Source organism: Anomalospiza imberbis, chromosome 4, assembly GCF_031753505.1.
Source record: "Anomalospiza imberbis isolate Cuckoo-Finch-1a 21T00152 chromosome 4, ASM3175350v1, whole genome shotgun sequence".
Taxonomy (NCBI): Eukaryota; Metazoa; Chordata; class Aves; order Passeriformes; family Viduidae; genus Anomalospiza; species Anomalospiza imberbis.
This window is the reverse complement of record NC_089684.1, coordinates 27,491,256-27,512,699: the sequence shown is the minus strand read 5'-3', so window position 1 is coordinate 27,512,699 and position 21,444 is coordinate 27,491,256. Positions and strand designations below refer to the sequence as shown.

The following is a 21,444-nucleotide window of genomic DNA, read 5'->3' as shown; positions in this document are numbered from 1 at the left end:
AAAAATAAATTAAAGGTGAAAAGTTATTGCCAAGGACAAGAGCTCGGGAAGTTTAGCCTACAAGATATTTCTTTCTCCATTGAAAACATAATCTGTATAGATAAAGAAAATGCCAGGTAGCTAACTCATTATAAGCATCTGAGAAAATGGGTCAAGCTTCTTTTTTCTTATACACACAGTTTTTGGCTTGGTTCCATCTCTGCCAGCTAGACAAAGGAATGAGGAAAATTCTAGAAAAGTCTCCTCATGCACAGCACTATTTTGATTGAGGTTTGTGCCTCTGACAGCTCAGCATGATGGCCAGTGACACCCTGACACTCAGCTGCCACTCAATCTCAGGCAGAAAACATCAAGCTGCAGAAGTGTAGACATTTGTCCACAACATGCTTTTACTGTGGAACTCCTTCCCAGAGGATTTTGCTGAGGTCAAAACTCTAAGTAGGTTTAAAAAGGATTAGACAGATCCATGATGGGCAGGTGTGATGTTCACTATTAAGCATGACAGCCTGGCTGTAACATCTGTTACAGAAAGCCCCTGTGGAGCTGATGGCTGGAGGGGGCTGCAGCAGGGAATCTGCTGTTCTGGGCTGACCCCAGTTGGTGCTGCCTGTCCCTCCCACAGGCAGTGGCTACAGCAGCCAGGGGACGATTAAAAACAGCTTCAATCTGGACAAAGCCTTCGAATGCCTGTGAAAATAGCACTTTGTCTTAAATGGTTATTCTCCACTAAGATCCCTGAATCTCCAGCGATAAAACTGGGATTGCCCCCCTGAACTCAGTGCCACAAAAAGCACAAGGTTAGGCCTTTCTGGGGTTGTTTCAGTAGAAACATTTTTGCTGAAGTGAGGGCTGAGAAATACTTCAGAATTTGTTCTTGGACTTCTAAATCCATATTCTGCCTTTTGTATAAACACACATCCAAACTAATATTTGACTCTTAGAAACTACTTATGAGCAAGATGGCAAGTGTCACTTGCATCCAATTTCTTCTATTTTAATGACTAACAGCCTGTGCTGCAATTCATAATTCAGTCTCTTTCCTTCTTTCTTAAATCAGTTAGCAAAACCTGATCAGTGACAGAGATGATTCTTGTGAAATTGCTGCACAGGGGCTCCTCTCACTGAAGGGCTGACAAGACACCAGCTGAGGAGAAAGCTTAATTGCATGGGTGATCAAAGGAGAATGTATGCAGACAGGGAGACTGTAAGGGGGTGTGCGTAGGAGTGTGTTTTAATGAGAGATTATAGGGGAACATGTGAGTCTGGCACACACAAAATTACAGAAATGAATGCATGAGCTGGTACAAAATAGCATGCTAACCAAAGGCACCACAGATCAGCTTCAGCCCCTTCTCAGCCCTTGCCTAAGAGAACTGTATTCTATTAGCTGTCATCCCACTAACTATACAAAGAGAAAAAAGTGAGGGTTTGATCTTTGCAACTGGGAAAGGAGGAGTGGAGGGGGGGAAACTCATGAAACAACAACATCCAGGCTGAACTGGAAAAGAGAGATCAAAACAATGAGCTGAGCTGTGAAGAAGGGACACAGGACACTGATACGGTGTACTCCCAGGAATGGGATGAATTGACGTAAAAAGATGAGAATTTGAAAAGCATTGAAGGCACTTGCCAGCCCTTCCATGTGCTGTAACACACTGCACAGACAGAGGTTTGGTTCATGATATATACTGTGCTTTGTTGTATGTTTTCTGTCTGACTTTATACTCAGCTTCACTTACATCACTAGGGGTACTTGAGGAGTAAGATGCCTCTTAATATCAAAACAGGTGCCATTAAAATGCCTTATGCACAGTCTCACATCATTTTAGCCCAAATCCATTAAAAACCTCATTACAGTTATATTGGCATAAACCTCACTGCCAGTGTTCTCCAACTGATTTCAACTTCATCAATATAAATCCAGTTTCAATTGATTTAAGAGATTCTAGGCAGAAGTGCATTGCATTTGACAAACTAATGGGAGGACATACTCTTATTGAAATATTAAAACTTCTGCACTCGATCTTTTCATATTCAGCAGTGTGGCTTTTGAACTTTTGCCATTTTGTATTTTACAAGCCCTTACAGGGAGGGAAAATAAGTTACTTTGGAGCAGTCAGGTTAACAGCCTCTCGCTTCATCAACTGAACCCATGTGCAACCACAGATGCCTTAAGCTTTAGTGTTTTATAAAATTATAAGGACACAGGAGAAGCATAATGTTTTTTCTACTTACCCTACTCTGAACTCAAGCATATTAGTGGCTGACAGCCCTTTTTTTTTTTTTTTTTTTTTTTTTTCTGTAAAGGGCATCTAGCTTTTAGTTGAACACACCCATTTTTTGTAAAAATAATGAAGGCTCAGTATCTAAGATGTCACCCACTAGACCAGGTTGCTCAATGCCCCATCCAACCTGGCCTTCAACCCTTCCAGGGACAGGACATCCACAGCTTTTCTGGGAGCCTGTGCCAGTGCTTTGCCACCATAATTTCTTCTGTATATCTAACCTAAATCCTGATGTTATTTAATCATTCTGAGCTCACATTCTCCACTACTGCAGCTTTCTGGTCCACATGGTCAGTTTATGGCCACCTTGAAGCAGTCTGTTGTTACTGAAGTTTATCCAATATAATACTGGGAGAAAAAATGCAGTACTGCAGTAATGCAGGTCTTGAAATGACACCGTGTAATGTTAAAAACAAGATAAAAACTACTGCCCCTCATGTGCTGGCAGTGATAAATTATGCAGTTCTCTCCTTCCAGTCTCTCCCATCTGCAACAGCTACAATAGAACCTTAGTTCAAACACTATTCTTATTGAGCTCTGGAGCTGTCAGACCAGTCTCAGATTTTGTGTGAGATTCCTGAAAAATAAATTTGACAATTTCCCAAAGTGAAATGCCTCTAACCATGTCTCCAGCCTGGTAACCATAGTACTTACATGCTTTGTGAAATTTGTGTTTCACATCAAGAACGGTAGATGCTGGAGGTACCTGGAAAAGAAAGCAAAATGCATACAGGTTAATTTTTCTTTCTTCTTCACTTTGGGATCCCTTCTCCAACTCTCCAATGAAGAGATGCTTAAATTTGTCTGCAAGTCCTTCAGGCTAAAATGAAAAAATCAGCAAATTTGTTTACACAGGTTGGTATGTTATTAAGGATTGTCCAAATTTGAATTATTTATCACCTGGACCACCTCTGCTTGGTCGATGGAAGGGTAAAATCACAACGGTCAAGAGGGAAAGCTGCTGGCCCTGCTTGATGCAATAATTGTCCCCTAGATCAAACCAGTGGGAAAACTTGAAGGATTAGCTTTAAAGTTAGGTTCAAGCATGCTGAGGTCCATGTCTTGGAGACATGAAAGGGTTCTCTGGAGAAGGCAGTAGCAAAAGTGGTAGGTTCTGTCCTTTCTGCCTGAAATGAGTTTGCTTCTGCATGCTTTTGTTCATGTGCACTGATGCAATTCAGATGTCACAGTTTTAGAGGGCTGTCTGGAGGCTTTTTAGGCTCTATTTTATTATGTATATTGATTTCTTAATATCCTTTGTGCAAATTACCTGAGAAACACATTTAGAATTTACTAGAGCAAGATACTTGGATTTGCCTTTTGTTTACAAGGAAAGGCAATGGGACTCTTGAGGAAAGGCAATGGGACTCTTGAGGAAGTAGCATGTTGAGCTACTTATTAGTGGATTGTGACAATAACCATGCAAACGAATAGAGAAGAGCATAAGAAATTTTCCTAGTAGAGTTAATTTAGCACCTTAACATAGGTTGTTTTGTCGAAAAGACTGAGTTTGGAGAAATACTGATGCAACAAAATAAAATTGCTGACTCTAAAGCAACAAATCAGTGCACAAAGTTTACTCTTATGTAATTTGACACTCCACACAAATATACAGTATATGTGCTTTTAATACTTATGAGTAACCCAACCTGCTTCCAGTAATATGAACAGGCAGTGAGCTCAATGCAGATTTCAGTGATCTAAAGATGCAAAATGACACCTGTGTTAAAAGATAGTAAAGTACAGATCTTTTGCAAGTTTTATCTTGGGTTTAGATGAGAACACTTTGTTTTCTGCAGTTACAGAGGGTTTCACTGGGCATTTACAGAAACTGCTGTAAATGAAACTCCACTTAAACCCTGACTTGTCTCTCTAATGTGGCTGCTAAGCAATGCCAACTCCACCCAAATCAAGGCCTAGGCTTCTTGAAACCAAGGATTACCCTTTTACCCTGTCCCCAACAAGCGTGTTGACTCAAACCATGCTGAACTGAACTAGGCCAGTGTCTTAGGCAAGAGACACTGCCCTTGGAGACCCTTTTCTTCCTAGCTACAGGAAACAGTAAAAGAAGCCATTTTATCTTTCTTAGTTTAAAAAGGAAAGAAAATATTTTATCCGTATTTGTTGCACTTAAGCCATTCCATGCAACACCCAGTAGAACACTTCCCATAGTCTCCATGTATTTTTCCCATCATGTGTGCAACATCTGTGGACTTGGTGATGTTATGTTCTCAAAACCTCTAAAAATGTCTGAAATTGCTTTCTCACACTTTGTAATCTCACACCTGCAAGGTCTGGAGCCCAGAATCCACCAGATATGGATGCAAGCACTGTTAGCTGGCAACACCTGTTAAGCATACAAGCCTGCAGACCGAAATCTGTCATGTGTCCTAGCACGGGGCAGATGTGCAGGTGCTCAGAGCTGGCATCGCCAGCTGAAGGACGGGGATGGTCTCTTCCAGTTTGATGGAAGATGAGCTGGCTTTCTAAATGCAGTATAAGCCACATTGCTGCAGGGCCTGCATCCCTACAGATGAGCACCTCACTGTGATGGGTGCTGGGATAGAGTAGCTAGGGCCAACCCATGCTCTGGAGAGCTGATCAACCCATTTAGGCAAAGAAAGCTGAAAAACTGTAAAGCGTAGCACGCTTACAGGGCAATGCTGGCTCAAAACAGAGCCATGTCTCCATCTCCAGCTCTCCTGAGTATGTTTTGACTTTGAGGCAGAGCTGCTCTCAATCTGTTCAAAATGTCTAGTCCGAGCCCTCATTAGCAGCTCTACCTTTACATCCCTCTCCCTTTTTTTATCCTGAGACAATCAGTGCTTTCTCCCCTCCAAATCCTGCTATGGCAGCAGGGGGTTCACATCGCCTAACTTCAGCTATTTAAAAAATGAATCCGAGCTCATGTTTTAGGTCCACCTGCGGAGCCACCCACATGCCTCAGGTGTTTAGAAGCTACCAAGTGCTTGCAGTGTCCTGCTGCAGCCCAGGAGCCGGTGAGTGTGGCCCTGGGGGTGATGGGCAGCACCACACAGCACTCCCAGCAGCAGCAGCTGGCAGGGCCGTGCCCTGTACAACCCTGAGCAAGGCAGAGCTCATTAGCAGGACACTGCTGTGCCTGGCCACATCCAAGCTGCTTTAGGCCAGAGCTGGTTTAAGCCCTGCCAGCTCGTGGCCGGAGATGTGCTGGGCTGGTGAGTCGCGGTCTGGCGGCTCCGCGCAGGCTGCGGGGACCCCGGGAAGGCTCAGAGCTCTCATCCAGCCAGGAGAGCAGCAGGACACTTGTTTTATATGAGCCAGCTGCCTTCAAGAAGGACCCTTCCACTCAAAACAAACTACACAGGTCACCAGCTGAAGAATAACACAAATACTTTCCCCCTTCAGAATGGGCTGTGACATAGAAGAATCGCAGTGTCCTTTCCCAGGCAGAATAATGAAGTTATCGCCACAAAAGAATGAAATACATTTTTTTATGATCTTGATAATTCTGTGTCCTTTTCTAAAGACCTCATAAAACAATCAGTGAAGTTGCTGTTTCTAATATTGATCAATGAGAAGATGGATGCTGAGACACCAGCTTACTAGTAAGAGTGTCCTCTTCATAGACCATTAATTATCTTTTGTTCTTTTCATTGTACATCAATACAAGCTAAGGAACTGTAAGGACTGGGAAAGCATCTACTCTTATTACCCTTTGTGCTAACTTAATAAAACACCCTGGAATATTTCACTGTAATTATTAGTCTTACTCTCCTTTCATTCTTTTGAATTATTTCTAGAAGTGTTATAACCCTTTCTTTCCTCTATTTCAGCACTTTACAAATATGCAAAGGCAAAGCAGAGTGAGAGAGCACCCTTAGTTTGTTTAAAGCAAGATGGATTTCTGCTCTTTTTTGGTCCGTATCTTCTACAGCCTGATGGTCAAGCCAGCTTTTCCCTACAACTTCTTCACTTGTACTCTAAGGCCTGATTTAAAGTGTAGTCAACTTTCCAGTAAATGACCATCATGTGTAAGGTTCAAGACTACTTTTTCTGGAAAAAAATCTTATGAATAAATGCATATTTTACAGCTATGGATTGCAGTCATTACACTTTTCATTCAGAAAAAGATGATTTCAAAATGTCAAATCCTGGTTTTCCTGTACTTTCACAGCCAGAAAACTTTTACTTTACCATTTGAGGCAAATGGAAGTAAACTTTTAATTTGCAGGAATTCAAGAATTAAAGGATCTTCTGGGTCATCCATACCAGTTCTGTTCTTCCTTCGGACACCAATGCACAAAGCATCACATTTATTTTTAAAATTCAAAATACCATATTAGTATTTTATGCTATGACTGAAGGAAGAGCACTTAGTGGAAGATATTAAGGGAACTTAACACTGCCTTTTGTGAGTGCAAGGTAATCAGATAGTTATCCACTTTCATACCTCTTTCACTTTTATAAGTCAAGGAATTATGCCAAATCTGGTGATCTGTATGTAACTGCATCACACAGTTCTTGCACTAAAGAATTATTGTAGGGGTCAGAGGTCAGCAGAATATCAATAAGAATTCGAATAATAGAATTTCAGCAAATAAGTAATCTTTCGTTCAACATTTCTCTCTGAATACCTTTTTCTCTTTGTGACGTGTCAGTACCACTGCGCTGCTGAGTCACCTACTTTGTAACAGGTATTTCCCATAATGGCAGAAATTCAGAAATTCTGCCACTCCTGTTGCTCATTAACCACTGCCCCATCTTCAGCCAGAGTAAATTTGTTCAAAAAGGTGACATCAGTTTATTGCAGCTGAGGATCTGTTGCTGCAAAACAGATAACCAGCTAATGGGAAAGCCAGGTAATTTCCAAATTCAGCACTCAACAAATACTTCATCATTACTGCTTTTGCACCCTGTCCTTGTTTTGGGACCATGCTGTATTATAAGAAACCAGAAGCATTCCACAGAAAGTTAATTAGAAAAGCACCTGTTCTGACTGATGTCTGTGTTATGTGAATTTGACTTCTAGATCAGATTGGCTCTTTCTTATTGTCAGTTCTCAAAGTCAGAATTAAAAATTGGGCACTGTTTTGTTTTAACCTTTCCCAGCGTGTCCCACACAGCTCTCTTGGTGAACCAGTGTGCTGGTCATGCCCAAAGAGATATAAATAAATGAGCTCACCATGGAAATGACGTAGAGGTAACTACATATAGACATTGCTGTCAGCAGCTACACAAAGACTTTGTGTAGAATCCAGTATTTTACTCAGTAGACTGCAGTGAAGTGGCTGCCAAACAGCTGGCTCTGACCTCAATGCAGCCTTTCCAGAAGCAGGAGATATTCTGAATTACGGTTTGAGCTGAGGTAGTTTCCAGCACACGTACGTAAGTAGAGGGCTGTCTCACTGAGCAATCTTCCAGATTATTTATTATCTGGTCACATGAACCTTGGCATATGAGATAATCTGACTGACTAATATTTCCAGTGATTATGGGCCAAATTAGCTAAGAATACACATAACCACATGCTTGCTGCGTGCAGTCATGTCAGTTTACACCAGCCAAGTTTGTCTCTAAAGATTAATTGTTTTTGTACTGCTAGCTGGGTATTTCTATTTAAAAAATAGAAATTTCTTTGTAAGAAATTGCCTGAAAAAGTGTCAGACATAAAAAAGAGCTTTTTCTCTCTCTGCTAAATATGAGAGGGGAAGTAAAGAAAATGTAAGTCATTAGCAGGGAGGTGTGCAGAACTCAACATGCACACCTGTTTCTGAGCAAATCTGACTAGATTGGTACATCCCCATGCCCTGCAACCTTTTATTAAGGGGAGTTGAGTAAGGTTACTGTTCACCTCAGCAGCTGAACAGCAGAACCTGTCAGGAAGCCTCTGTCACAACACTTTTCTACCAGGGAAATTGAATTTTTCTGGCAAACCCTGGATGTGTAAATTTGTGTTGACTTCAAATTTTAAAAATGGGACAGAAATTTATTAAAAAATCTGCTTCTGGCACATGCTGGAAAATCTTTTTTTTTTGTATTCATATAATGAATATATGTGTTATATTTATTATTTTTTATTTCTCATCTGTATCAAACTTTCATTATTTCTGCATTATTTTAAAACACATCTATCATGATAGTGCAGAATAATGTAACACATGGCTCTCATGTCATTGAAAATAATCCAATAGAAAATAATATGCAAATAAATGCACTATTAAGTTGTAAAATAAATTGAATTTGAAATATTTATTGTGTCATAACAGATTGAAATATTTCAAAACTAATTTGTAATGTAATGTCTCCCAAATTCTACCTCATCAACAATTCTAGACTAATTTTTTTCCACTGTCATTTTCAAAGGAAACAACATTTGGGATATGTACTTAAAAACAAAATAATTGACAAAAAATAAAGTAATATAAACCACAAATAATAAAATAAACATATTTTTAAATTATAATATTTTATTAGAAATAAACATAGTGTTGTTTTATTGAACAAAGTATAAATAATAATGAATAATAAGCAGTAATTTTGACACATAGTTCTGAGGAAGAAAGTGAGGCTAAGGGTGGTGTTCATGTTTTTTGTTGGGATTTTGATTGCAAGTTCTAGCATAGATAAAACATATGGCTGAGCTGTGGAACCTCTGAATTTGTCTTCCCTTTTCTATCATATAGCTGTATAGATTTTTGTTTGCTTTTTTATATCTACACACACTGCTAAAATTAAAAATCAAGAAGTGCACCCAAGAAAGTCAACCAATATTTAGCACAAGATGGTCACAATCTATTTGGGGGACTGCATGAAATAAAAAAAGCCAAAAGATCAACCAACTCAAAAGAAATTTCACAGAACAATATATTTTGGCAAAACAAGTGATTCTATGAGTAGCAGGGCTAATAAAGCAGATCTGTGGAGGGGAGTTGGAAGCTGAGAAGCAGCAGAAAGAAATGGGAAATGAGGGTGATATATGAAAACAACCAGTCAGCATCAGGTCTGTTAGAAATCCAAGTACTTTTCATTATTCAATACCAAGTGCAATGAAGAGATGCTTGCTGTACTTCTGGTAGAGGTCCTCTGATTGCCACAATTTGTTCTTTTGAAGCACAAGAAATACAGCTGTTAAGGAAGAAAAGCTTGCATTTTAAGGGCTTTTTAAAATCCAAAATTGCTTAAACATAGTCAGATACAATAATAGCATTAACATATACTGCTGGGTATTTACAGATCCATGACTACATGGCTCAGGTGTTTTGTGAAGAATCACACATTGAATTTCACAAAGAACCTGAAGCATGTTCTGTTGGAGCAATAAATCATATGCAGGAGTACTTTAATGCTAATAATGCCTATAAGAGATGCCATTATGCACCTAACTTTCCATCATAGGCTGTGCTGTTAACTATTAGACTAATAAAACACCTACTGCTCCCTATGGTCTTGTATTGCTCCAGTACATTTATAATTTGCAATAATCTCTGAATTATCTCTGATGCAATAAGGCAAATGTGTGGCTGGGGTAAAATGTCATAACTTTGGTGGGGAAGAGGACATTTTCACACTGGCTGGGAATCTGTCTTTACAGATACAATTTTGGCAATATTCACTGCTCTGGTGGCATAGCTGGCTTTTGCTGCTGGCCAGAATGTTCAGGAAGAGTTGGAGCACCACCAATGTCTCCTAAATTCACTCTTGTTTTTGCTCAACTTTGAAGCAACTTTAATTTTTTTGAATATTTATTGTATTTGCTCCTTTATTTCTTCCCCCAGGCTTAGGCTTTTTTTATCTAAAATAAGAGATGTATAAAATCTGTCATTTAAAGGCATTTCTACACTTTGATTAGTATCAGCTAAAGCATTAGTCATCTGTTGTAACTTCTGGAATTCTTTAAATTATCCCTTTGCAAATGCTAAATGCCCTGAAGTTACCAGCTTCTCCCTTCCCCAGTCTCTCTCTTCTAAAAAAATCAAAGGCCATTTCTCCAGGTATTCCATTTAAAAAGCCATCTCACAGCAAGCAAAAAGTAATATGTATAGTTGCCTCTTTTCATCTGAAACCATCCGTAGCTATATTGACTTAAAATTATGTGAAGGAAGAAATAGGTGTCATGCATTGCTACAACAGAATTTGAATATGTTTACCTACTTTACCAAGTATAAGTAATAACTGAGGAACAAAATACTACTGTCATCACTTCCAGCACTGTGGGCTGGGCATAAGATTCAATGCTTACGGGCAAGAAAAGACACACATTTTATAAATGTGTTTTTTCTCAGTGCCCCCCAGCAGGGGCCAGATCCCTGTTGTGCTGGATGCTGTGAAAACATGGAGTGAAAGACACAAGACACCATGAAATCCTCCTTCCAAAAGGAAGTAAAAAAAGAGGATTTCCACAGCAATGAGCCTACATGCAACTATTTTTGTGTCTGTGTCCCTTCAGCCATTTTGCTGTGGGAATTGCTGCTATGTGGGACTCAGCATCCATGTCTCTCTATGGAAGCCCCCTACTCTGACACAGCTGGTTATTCCTTTTGGTGTCTCTTGTATCAGAGGTGGCATGCCATTAATGATAGATTTCTTGAATGAGAAAAATTATGATAAAAATCCTCTGCATGAAATGAGACCGCTGTGGATGGTCACAGGTTCTGCTCATTCTCCACAGAGAAAAATATACAGTCCTCTGAAGTGAAATATTAGAAGTGAAAGATTTAGGAGGGGGAAATACTTAAAACAGCCATGAAAGTATTAATCTCTTTCCTGGGAAAGGACTTCTTTACTTTGCTTCCCTAGAATGAGGCTAATGGGAAGAACCTGACATTAGAGGCAATGTTCTGGCACTGCAAAGAGTTCCTTTGCAGAGTTTCATTGCCTACTTTAATGACTGCACTCGCTCACCTAAAATGAATGTGATATGTCTAACCTCCAAGCCATGATGTGAGAAGTTATTTTTATTTGCTAGAGCTGACTGTGCAAAAGAGATGACTGTTCTACTCGGCTGTTCACTTTCTGTGACAGAGCAGCAACCCACAGGCAAGAGAAAGAGATTTCTGATACCAGAGACCGCATTTCTGCATGCAAATGACATTGCTGACATGCCAGCGGAAATTCATTGCATTGTTAAGCCATAGCAATCAGGTACAAAGACGCTGCTGCTTTAAGTGATTTTCAAATAAACAAACAAAACAAAACAGAAACAAACCAAACAAAAAAAGCTTATAACTCCTTCAGAGAAAAACAGGCCATTCAGAGCAATCAGAATAAGCCCTAATTCATATTTGGCAAAAGATGTAGTGATATACACACTGTAATATTTAATTGCAAGAAGTGTTGAATACGTACAAGTGACTGGGTCGATGCATAGACGTGTGCAAGGGCATTTTAATTCCCTAAAAATATTAATATTCCCATGGCATTCATTGTAGGCATTGCACAGCAAACAATGCCTAGAACTCACAAACATATAGCTAGAAGTTCCTCCAGTGCGTACTGTGAGCCATAAATGCTCAATTTTATCTCTGACTGGGTTTTACAAAGACATTTCAGTGGGAGAAGGCACTGGGTAGAGGATGAACAGCTGGCTTAAGGAACAGTAAGAAAGTAGCCTCCATTATCTTTGCAACACATCAAGGAAAGAGGTCCTTCCTGCACATCTGAAGAAGCAAAATCTCTTCTGCAGGCCTTAGGAAGTGTTCTGAAAAGGGGGGTCACTGCACAGTAGCCAAAACCTGAGTTTGCGCCTCCGTTTACAGTTTAGCTTGCATAATCGCAGAGCACAAAACTACTGAGCTCTGAGGCTTTCTCTGCTGGTTTCTCCAGAGGTGATTTATTCTGTAAAAACTGTACCGTGTAACATTTCCTGCCTTAAAAGCAAGTCATGCAAAGTTAATTACATTGCACTATGTTTGTGGGAAAATACATTTTACTACAAGTTAATTTGAAGAAAAAAATATTATACAATGGATGCTATAAAAGAAACAGTTATGAGTTGCTTTAACAGCACTTATAAATCAAATCACTGCACATCAATAACTTTAAAACCAACCTACATCAAGTTTTTGGAACAATGTATGAGGGAAACAGTTTTTGAGTAGCCATGTATTTTTCATAAGTTGTGGGTGGAAAAAAATGTGGGTTATTTGTTAAAAAGTACAAAAAGGAATTGTTTTCTTTCATTTACAAGACTTGATGATTTCCGCATGTTCTGCTGTTTTCTGTGGCTTTTTGGAAGCACCACAGAAGCCAAAATCCTTAGACACTGTGTGATGCTATTTAATTGAAAATATTTCTTACAAGAAATCTTTAATTACATGCTTTCCTCTTTACACAGAGATAGGAATTTCATCCATACAAATTAATAAATTGCAAGGAAAGAAGGGACTTTTGATTTTCTAGGCTCACCTGTTTTTTTTACACTGGCCAAAGAAGAGATTTATTCCTTGCTAAATACTTCTTTCACTCATTGAGCAAGAAACTTGAATGATTCATGTTTCAACTACAGACTATATTCACACAAATGCAGTATTGCTGTGCATGTTAAAGATCTGAACATTGTCCCACAAAACACTCAACTCTTGCTTGCCATTCTTGCCTGTAAAAATATGGGCCAAATTTCTTGGCTGAATTTTCCTTTCAGGCACCAGCTCTTGTAAGGCCTTTGGCTGCTTGGGTAAGAGCCTTTCTGCTCAGAGACATCTTCTCCTGGGTCTGCCTCTCTGGGGAACAGGGAAAAAAAAGAAGGAAAACCCAGGATGCTGTCCTGCAAACTGGCCCTGACACCTGGACTCTTGTCCTGTCATGGGCAGAGTGTGGAGCAGCAGGCTGCTCATACACATTCTCAAAACTTCATTGCCTAGTCCCAAGACACCTCCTCTGAGCATTTATATACTCTGCTTTTAAGGACAGTTGCAGCCTGAGATTAAATAAATTTCTCTACTTCCCCTAGTTTGGGGATATTTTGTAGAATAACTGGGAAAAAAAAAAACCAACAAAAAAAAAACCAAAAAAAAAAAAAAAAAAAAAAAACACTGAAGCTGGTTTGTGATTCCTCCCCATGCCCCAAAATCAGAAGTCTCTTCTCCATGGCCCATCACCTCAGAATCAATTTCAAGAGCAAATCTGGGGGAAAAGATCTTACACTGCTATTATTTCTCTTCTAAATCCTTTAAGTAACTCACTGGAAAAGCTTGTGTGCACCAAACTACTTGCATAATATCATATCCATAGCAGATATAGTCCCCAGAGCAGGTTGACAATATTAAATAAATTGTACCCCTATAAAGAATTTCATGTTCACAGTGTGCATGTGCAAAATAAGCTGCCATTGTTGCTGACTCAACTGAATTTAAGTTTTGCAAGATTAGGTAATTTTCCCCCAAATCCAGCTCCTGCAGGAGATGACTATGGGACCAAAATGTCTGGGATTTTTCACTTCTTCTGCTTCCTTTCATTATTTTTTTTCTGCCTTTCCTGGTTGTGGAAAAGCCTGCAATATGGTGTTTTAAAGGCTTTAAAAAAAGTATGTATTTATTCTGTTCCTTGAGGTTAAAGACAATCAAGAACTTATAATAACCACTTAATATACGTGACTGATCCTTCCCAAAAGTGTAAGATAGGAAAGAAAACTAAAGGAAATAATGCTATTTTTCCTTTTTTAAGTTGAGAATTAATTCCGAGAATTAACTGTGATTAATATAAATCTCAATTCAAAACTTTGGATTGATGCCAACTGATTTCTCAAGATGACACAACCAAGATGACACACCTTTTATAAAATCCTGATACTGCATTGAGGACAGGAAAATATTTCTTGCTAAATACCAGAACTAGTCAAATGTACCATAATTTTGCAGACTTTACTGAGCACCCACTAATCTGAATGGGATTCATAGGCACATGCAAAAGGTCTCAGACAAACTCAACTTCTTGGAAGCAGCTCCTGGTGTTTAACCACAGAGCATTAAGCATTGAACCACCCTGCCTTACTTTTTATTGGGTGGAGAAAGCAAGGGTTCTTCTCTAAGCCATTATAATACAGTTTTTCTCTTTAGATTTATTAATCTAAGAATATTATAAATACATTTGCTAAATCATAATATTCTGAACCACTAGCAAAATGAAATAAGAGTCTAAATACATGCATTTTAAAATCTATGGTTCCTATTCTGGCAAGAAGTAATTACATGCAAAACCAAGAAATTAAGTTAATCATAACTATCTCACAAACAGGAAACAGGCATTAGAAGTGTCATGTTGGGCCTGTACCAGTTATATTTAATTAAACAGAAAATTATGCATAATCCAGTACCCCAGTCTCTTGTTTGCTCTAACAACCAACTGAAATTAAGTTCACCAATACTAACAAGAGTTCATGGAAGCAAGGAACTCAACTTCCATAACTTCAGGGTTGACTTAGGGATTATCACAGCAAATAAAGGGACTTAAACAGCCAGGTGAATAAGCATTCAGAAACCAAATTCTTTAGGCAGTCTTGGAAATCTCAGCCTTGTACTATACTTGTACCAATTCCTTGGTACTGTACCAAAAATATGTTTTTAAAAAGCCCATGCTGCTGGCCATGTAAATCGAACATATATTTCTGTTTCTGAGCAGAGACTTGCAGCTGTTATTTCTACCCTGTGTTTACTTTACCTCTGAATAAAAAGTACTTAGCAATCACCAGTCATGTCTCTCTTTTCACTGCTACAGGGGCAGAGTCCGCTGTTTGGAGGAGGTGTAGAAAATCTTCAGGGTCAGAAAAACTCAGAATAAAGATTAAAACACAGGTCTGGTATCATCCCAGCAGCATGCAGCATGAAAGGATTCCTGAAACGTGGCTCTTTGCCTAATGCTGTTTCTGTACTATACGTATTTTAATGACATTATAGGAAAGCTCAAGATAAGAAACAGATTTATCTTTCTTTTGATCAAAAACTAATTCTAAATGTATGTAGATAAGCTAACAACTGTGTAAATATCACTCAATAAAGTAATGTGAATGCAACCATCAAAATTGTTATTAATAGTCCTCCTTTTTGACCATTTTGTGCATGTTTCCTCTTTGGCTAGGTTAGAAAAAAATAGCAAAAAATATTTTGCCCCATTAAGAATTAACAAATGAGACATTTACCTTTAACTAGGCACACAAATTGCAAAAACACCCTTTAAAAGACCAAGAACACTGGAAATCTGCTAGCATTCCACCCTGCATATTTCAAAGGCATTAAACATTTGAAGCAAACTTATCTACCTGTTCCAGCTGTTGCCAATGAGGATAAGGGAATTTTTTTTTTCTAGAAAAAACAGTAAGTTGCAAAACTCCACTAATTTACTGAACATTTTAAAGGCTAAATAGATTAGGATTCCCATTTTCATGGCATGAAAGAGACTAACTCTTTCACTGAGGGACAATGAATCACAAAAACTGTAATGAAAATATTTATTAAGCATTTTTAGCTGTTATTTATGGATTCATGAACTTCCATCCCACCCAGTCCTCTCAACCTATTTATGCAATTTGGCTATAGTTTATCTTTTTTACTCACATAATTAAAACAAACAAAAAAACAAAACAAAAGTTCAAAACACCTCCTTTAACTAAGATCCTTTGTTTAAAACAAAAAACTTTCTAAATTGACAGGTCCAATCTAATAAGCAGGGAACAGCTGAGTACATTTAGGTACCAGCAAGTACTCATAGCATTGCAGAGATGGTAAGCTTTACAAAAGTATTAAAAATGAGTATCCATTCTGAAATAAATGTTTAAGTATCGTGCTCTGAAATAGACACTGTAATCTAAGTGTCAAGAGTCAGCCTAAGGATGTAACTTTGTGCCCACAGAGCTGCCAAGAGGTCTAAAACAAACCAGTGCAGGATTATTTGTAAGAATCCTGGAGAAGACCAGCCCAGGGTTATGACTCACAAGGAATTCTTAGTGTCTCCCAGAGAAAGGACTGAAAGTACTTCTACTACAGAACAAGACCAGGACACACTGAAAACAGAGTCCCTGAACTGGCACCGTGTGAACCAGGCAGAGCCCCAGCGTGCTGGGATAATGCACTCACCTTGTCCACAATGCAGATCTGCTTCTTGCTTTGCACATCAACAATCTCTACTTCAAAGTACGTTACTTTTGAATGTTTGAGCGCTGGTGATGGTTTGATTTGGCCAGCAGAGAGCACCAGCTGAGACAAGTTGAAAAAAGAGCGTGAGTCATTGTGAGACATGGACAGAGCTCCTCCATCGGCTGCGAGATCCCTCCTGTGTTCTGGAGCACTGGGATTCTGCCTCTTGAGCATGGTGTGACCCAGCAGCAGCAATCGTCATATCAGCAGGGGACAGTTCCAGGGGAAAATGTTTCCTCCCTGCAGCAGTTAAATACAGCCACAGACCAATGAGACACAAAAGGTCAAGTGGCATTCCATTTTAAGTGTACTGTCTTATTTAGCAGGAGTGAAAACAATGGCTCTGTAATCCATGTCTATATTTAATCTGCTATCGTGATGTCCTGTGTGGATGCTGCTGCAGCTTTCTTATTTCCTTTTTTTCATTTAAAACAGCATTTGAAACAAGACATCTTGAAATTCCCTATTAGCAGATATCAGATTCTGAAATTCCAGAGCCCCAGAGGGGCAGCCAGAAATGAATGTAGTAAATTCCACTGTTACCTACTGAGACAGATGTTTAAAATGTCCATGTACACACACATGTATAGGTATAAATGTCACCTGTTCTAGAATCATCATCAGATGCCATCTATTCCAGAAATATCTAGTAACAAAATAGCATGAGTTCATCAGCAAAATTTAGGGGATACCTGCAAATATCTGCTTGGCTTTAGCACTATGGATTTTCTGGTATTTAATGGAGTAGAGCTTTCCTTATAGTTCTGCCAAGGAAAATCAACTGAAGGAAAGGAAATTATAACCTTAAAGGCATTCATTCAGGGCTTGGATCATTTCACTATTTTCTTATTCTTTCCTGACAATTTTTACAATGCAAGTCTGCAGCAAAACAAAAGCAGCTTTAATGGTAAGAATAAAGACTACATAAAACAACAAATTTTCTCTGAAGCAGCTTTCCCAAGCCTTGTTTAAACTTCATTTCTCCATGTATGGCTTTTTAATAGGATTTAACAGAACTAGCAGCACTTTTCCATCCTGAAATTCTTCCTGTATTTCCCTGGGCTGCCCAGGATTACAGTGTTAGAAGGGCACCATGAGTTTCTGCAGACAGCTCTTTCCACAGAGTAAATTCTGAATACATTTCTCCATGGTAAAATCTCGGGGAAATGACAATCACTATTACAAAAATCATATGGGTTTGTTACACTGAGGAAATTAATTAAGTGGAAAAAAGCTTCCACAAGGTAAAAGTCACCACACAATTAATACCTCCTCTGGGATGCAGAATGGAAACAGAACAGGTCTCTTTTCTTTGATTCTGCTATAACTTAGAGAAAATTAGTGGTTCTTTAGCCATAGTTCTGACTAAAGGAGCTAATGCCCACATGACATAACAAATTTTGAAGTAGTCTAGACTGAGAGAAAAGTGCCCACTGCTTGGTGATGCAGTCATGCAGCCTTAGAATGTCTTCACTCGATTTGTTAATGGAAAGCCCTGACTGGGGGAATGCAGGTGTAAAACAATATTGATCCCCTACTACAAATAAACAAGATCAAATGTTGACTATACTGAAATCAGTTCGTGTCTTGCCATTGGTGCAGAACAAGTCAGCATCTACAGGATAAAAGCAGCTGGACTTGAACAAGATTATATCACTTCAAAGTTCACCTGTCTCCAAGGTTAAATGAAAGGGGTTCAAGGAACCATCACCTTGGTGGAGTCAATACAGCAAGCAGAAATTTTGGTATAAGCTAGTCACAACACGGAGAATGGCAAATTATTGTCTTACTATAAGAGACTTGCTAAAAACAGCCACCTAAAGACCACAGAACAGACAGGTCCTAAAATCCAAGAGTGAGATACACTTGTTTGTATGAGCTACTCTAAAGAAACTACACAAACTGTTGTACAAGGGATGAGACAAACTGACATAATATCCCCTTTTAGCTGTAAGATTTATATGAATAAGTGAGCTGTAATAGCATATATTAATAAATGTCTAAATTTATTTCTATTCAAAACCCATAAAGAATAATATTGATCATCAAGGCTAATTTCTGTGTCTACAAAGGAACTGGTGTTACAGTCATTACTGCAAGTATATTTATAACACTTAAAAGGATAACATCTGAGCTGCTGTTGCTGAGAAAAAAAAGCTTTTGATTTACTGCAGACATTTAAATGATCAGAATTTTATTACTGACCAATGAACACTTGAATATCTGAACCAATTCCAGGAAAATGCTTACAAAAATATACTCCCATTTTTTGCAATCCAAGCTAATCATTTGCAATTTCAATATTTTGATGAACAACCATCTTTACAGACCCAAACACCTCGCTGACATTAATTAGGAGAGCTTCCCTAAAGGCTGGCCCTTTCCTCCCTCTATTGTATTATGGATTTAGGATCAGACTGCAGCAAATGTAATGCTTGCATATAAGGTGGATGAGAGCTACTCTACCAAAAATAATCAGGGATAGAGTTACCACGGATAGCCCAAGCTCCAAAAGGGAAATGAATAAAAGCTGTGATGGTTTTGCCATTATTGTAACAAGTGCTGCACTTTCTTGAAATGGCATCAATGAGTTTGGATGTTCCAGCTCAATATGTAGTCGTCCAGCCCATTCTGGGTGAAAATGCACATAGAAGGGAAATATTAATTACTAGACAGAAGGCACATCTTTCCTTTCAATGCCATTATTGTACCTCATCTCAGTCCTCAGCACTGGAGATGGGCAGTCCCAGCACATGGGAACAAGTGATCAGCCCTATGGAGAGAATTATTGATCCTCAGTACACAGCCATAAGATGCTGTCCCCAGAGCTGTGGCAGGGCTAGCAGCCAGCAGCCATCCAGCCCCTGACCTCAGCTTCATTCTGGGACTCTGAGAGGAGTCAAAGAGCACTCAGCAAGAATTAAATCATCTCTGACAGCTTCAAATCACACTGAAGTTCAGGCCATATAAGGGGCTGATATTTTTGAGGGGCCACAAGAATGGGCATCACTCTTCTCCAAGTGTGGCTCTGTCTCCTCTCCTCACTTGGCATTCAGCTCACATGAGCTGTTTTGGAGACAGGCAGGCACTTGGTTAAGCCATCCTTCCAAAATGCACTTTTTTGAGGAGGCAGAGAATGCCTGCCCCCAAATCACACAGCCTGGCCATCATCTCTGTTTAATGGAACTGCTGATATTTTCAGGAAAAAAGTTACATCTGTAAAGGATTTTTTTCATCCTTCTAATCAATATCTGGAAAAAAGCATCAGCCTGTCCTGGTCATTATAAAATAGGTAACAAACCACTGGTCAGGGGCTAAGACTTAGCATTCGGTTTCTGCTTATGACACTGATTTCCTGTAAGGTGTTGGGGAGCTGCTGGTTTTCCTGCTGTTCCCTTCCTATTCCACGTGCCACCCTTGTGTAAGGCTCTCTTGCACTGTGCATTTTGCAGACAGCCTGGCACAAAGGGATTTCAAAAGATCTCAGCTGGGGCCTTAAGGCACTTCTGAAGTTCCTTTTCATCTCTGGTTAAGTTTTGAACGTCTCCTTCCCCAGTGAATTGGTCATCTCCTCTCAGCCTGCAGAATGTCAGCTGCTAAGTCAGCAGCAGAGGGTCACCTCTGTCAGCCCAGATGCTTGTCAGCAGCCCCTCACATGTCACTTTTTTATCCCACACATTTGGAATGCTTGGCAGGACCAGGGTTATTCCTTTCCCACAGGCTTTGCCCCCAAGACACAGAACTCCAGAACCCAAAGTATGTGGGGTTCAGAACCACAGGTCATGAAATCTAAAACAAAGCAGATTGCCAAGGTCACACTTACCTTAGTGTGCCATTTTTGGAGATTCTGCCATTTGTCTTGCTGGGGAGGGAGATCTGAATCTGTGTGTTCACCTGGCCCTTGGCCTCACACCTTTCTCAGCAGCTGTGCAGCCCTTTCACTGGGTATTGTGCTTGATCTAACCACCACTGTTAACATCTCCCTAGCAGATTTCATGTTCTCAGGACCAGGGAGGAGTGTAGCTGTTCTTCCAGTGTCTTTTTACTGAGCTGTCCAAGGAAGGATTTAAGAACCTGATCTAATTTACTCATTTGGAAGAACACTGACAATAATTTGTGCATCTGGCTTCTGGCTTCATCTGGCAGAGAGTTTAGGAATAGGTTTACCAGATGGTTTGGGGGGCTACTGCATTTAAATGTTTGATTTGATTCTGCTACCCATAGCAATTAAGTAACAACTAGAATGTATTTCTGAAGCATTGCAGAAATTTAAGCATGAGCCTGGCTGCTAGGAAAAAAAAAATCAACAAAAAAAACCTGTGCATGAACCTCTGGCATTTCTTTGCCTGCACACACCTACCTCAGAAGTCATAAAATCAATTTAAAACATTCTATCTACATGCTTGCAGAAAAAAATGCCACTTAGAAACAGCTCCACAGCATTCCTACTAAAACTACTCAGGCCATTTCATTTTCTCTCTTGAAGCTAAGTCTCTTAAATAAGTAGTAGACAAGAGAAAAACACAGAAGGAATGTGCCCTGGCTCTAACTCTAAACAATCTTAAAGCTATTTTAAATAATGTTGAAGTCAGGACTAAACCTCACCAGCTAGGGGATAGGGTAAAAGCGATAGACACCCATGTTCCTCCTCTTCAGCTAAACTGGCAGGGTTCCTCAGCAGAGGATGACAACCTTTCTGACCCTGTGAGCTGTGCAGTGGATACATTACACGGCCACAAGCCTCCGGCCACATCCTTCAGAGGCTGTGAGAAGGGAGAGTCAAAGGAGCAGCTTGCAAGCAGAGCCCTGGGACCTCCAGTGCCCACCTTGTCCCTGCAGGAGCTTTTACCACTGACCAGACCAATGATGTTTTGTCAGCTGTTTAAAATCTCACTGTAGTAGCCTGGCTTCATCCTTCTGGCTTTGAAAACTGAAAATACTGACTTTAAACTTTGGTGTGGGTGGTGCCAATTAGAAGCAAATTCATAGCACAAATCAAATCCAAAGGCCGTGTTTGTTTTATCCCCCACAGACATCCACGAGAGACACAA

General features: G+C 39.5%; 1 protein-coding gene and 1 long non-coding RNA gene across 14 annotated transcripts in view; one reads left to right on the top strand and one right to left on the bottom strand.

Moving 5' to 3' along the window:
• The window catches only part of TECRL (trans-2,3-enoyl-CoA reductase like), a 60,027-nt gene extending 43,402 nt beyond the window's left edge, over window positions 1–16,625 (bottom strand). For 2 of the 3 annotated variants that reach the window (XM_068187625.1, XM_068187624.1), the window contains exons 1-2: window positions 16,334–16,625; window positions 2,940–2,991 (exon numbers count right to left, since the gene is read on the bottom strand). In XM_068187625.1, coding sequence (XP_068043726.1) covers window positions 2,940–2,991; window positions 16,334–16,567 — 286 coding nt within the window. In that variant the 5' untranslated portion in view covers window positions 16,568–16,625. The remainder of the gene's footprint in view (window positions 1–2,939; window positions 2,992–16,333) is intronic. The other variant, XM_068187623.1, reaches the window with a different exon arrangement.
• LOC137472496 (uncharacterized) overlaps window positions 1–19,582 on the top strand; it is a 198,296-nt gene extending 178,714 nt beyond the window's left edge. For 5 of the 11 annotated variants that reach the window (XR_010998221.1, XR_010998222.1, XR_010998212.1 and 2 more), the window contains one exon: window positions 6,101–6,363. This is a non-coding gene — a long non-coding RNA (uncharacterized lncRNA). Of the gene's footprint in view, window positions 1–6,100; window positions 6,364–6,980; window positions 8,291–10,549; window positions 10,763–11,232; window positions 11,409–16,828 lie in introns of those variants that run through there. The other 6 variants (XR_010998216.1, XR_010998218.1, XR_010998217.1 and 3 more) reach the window with 6 other exon arrangements.
• The last annotated feature ends 1,862 nt before the right edge of the window (window positions 19,583–21,444 follow it).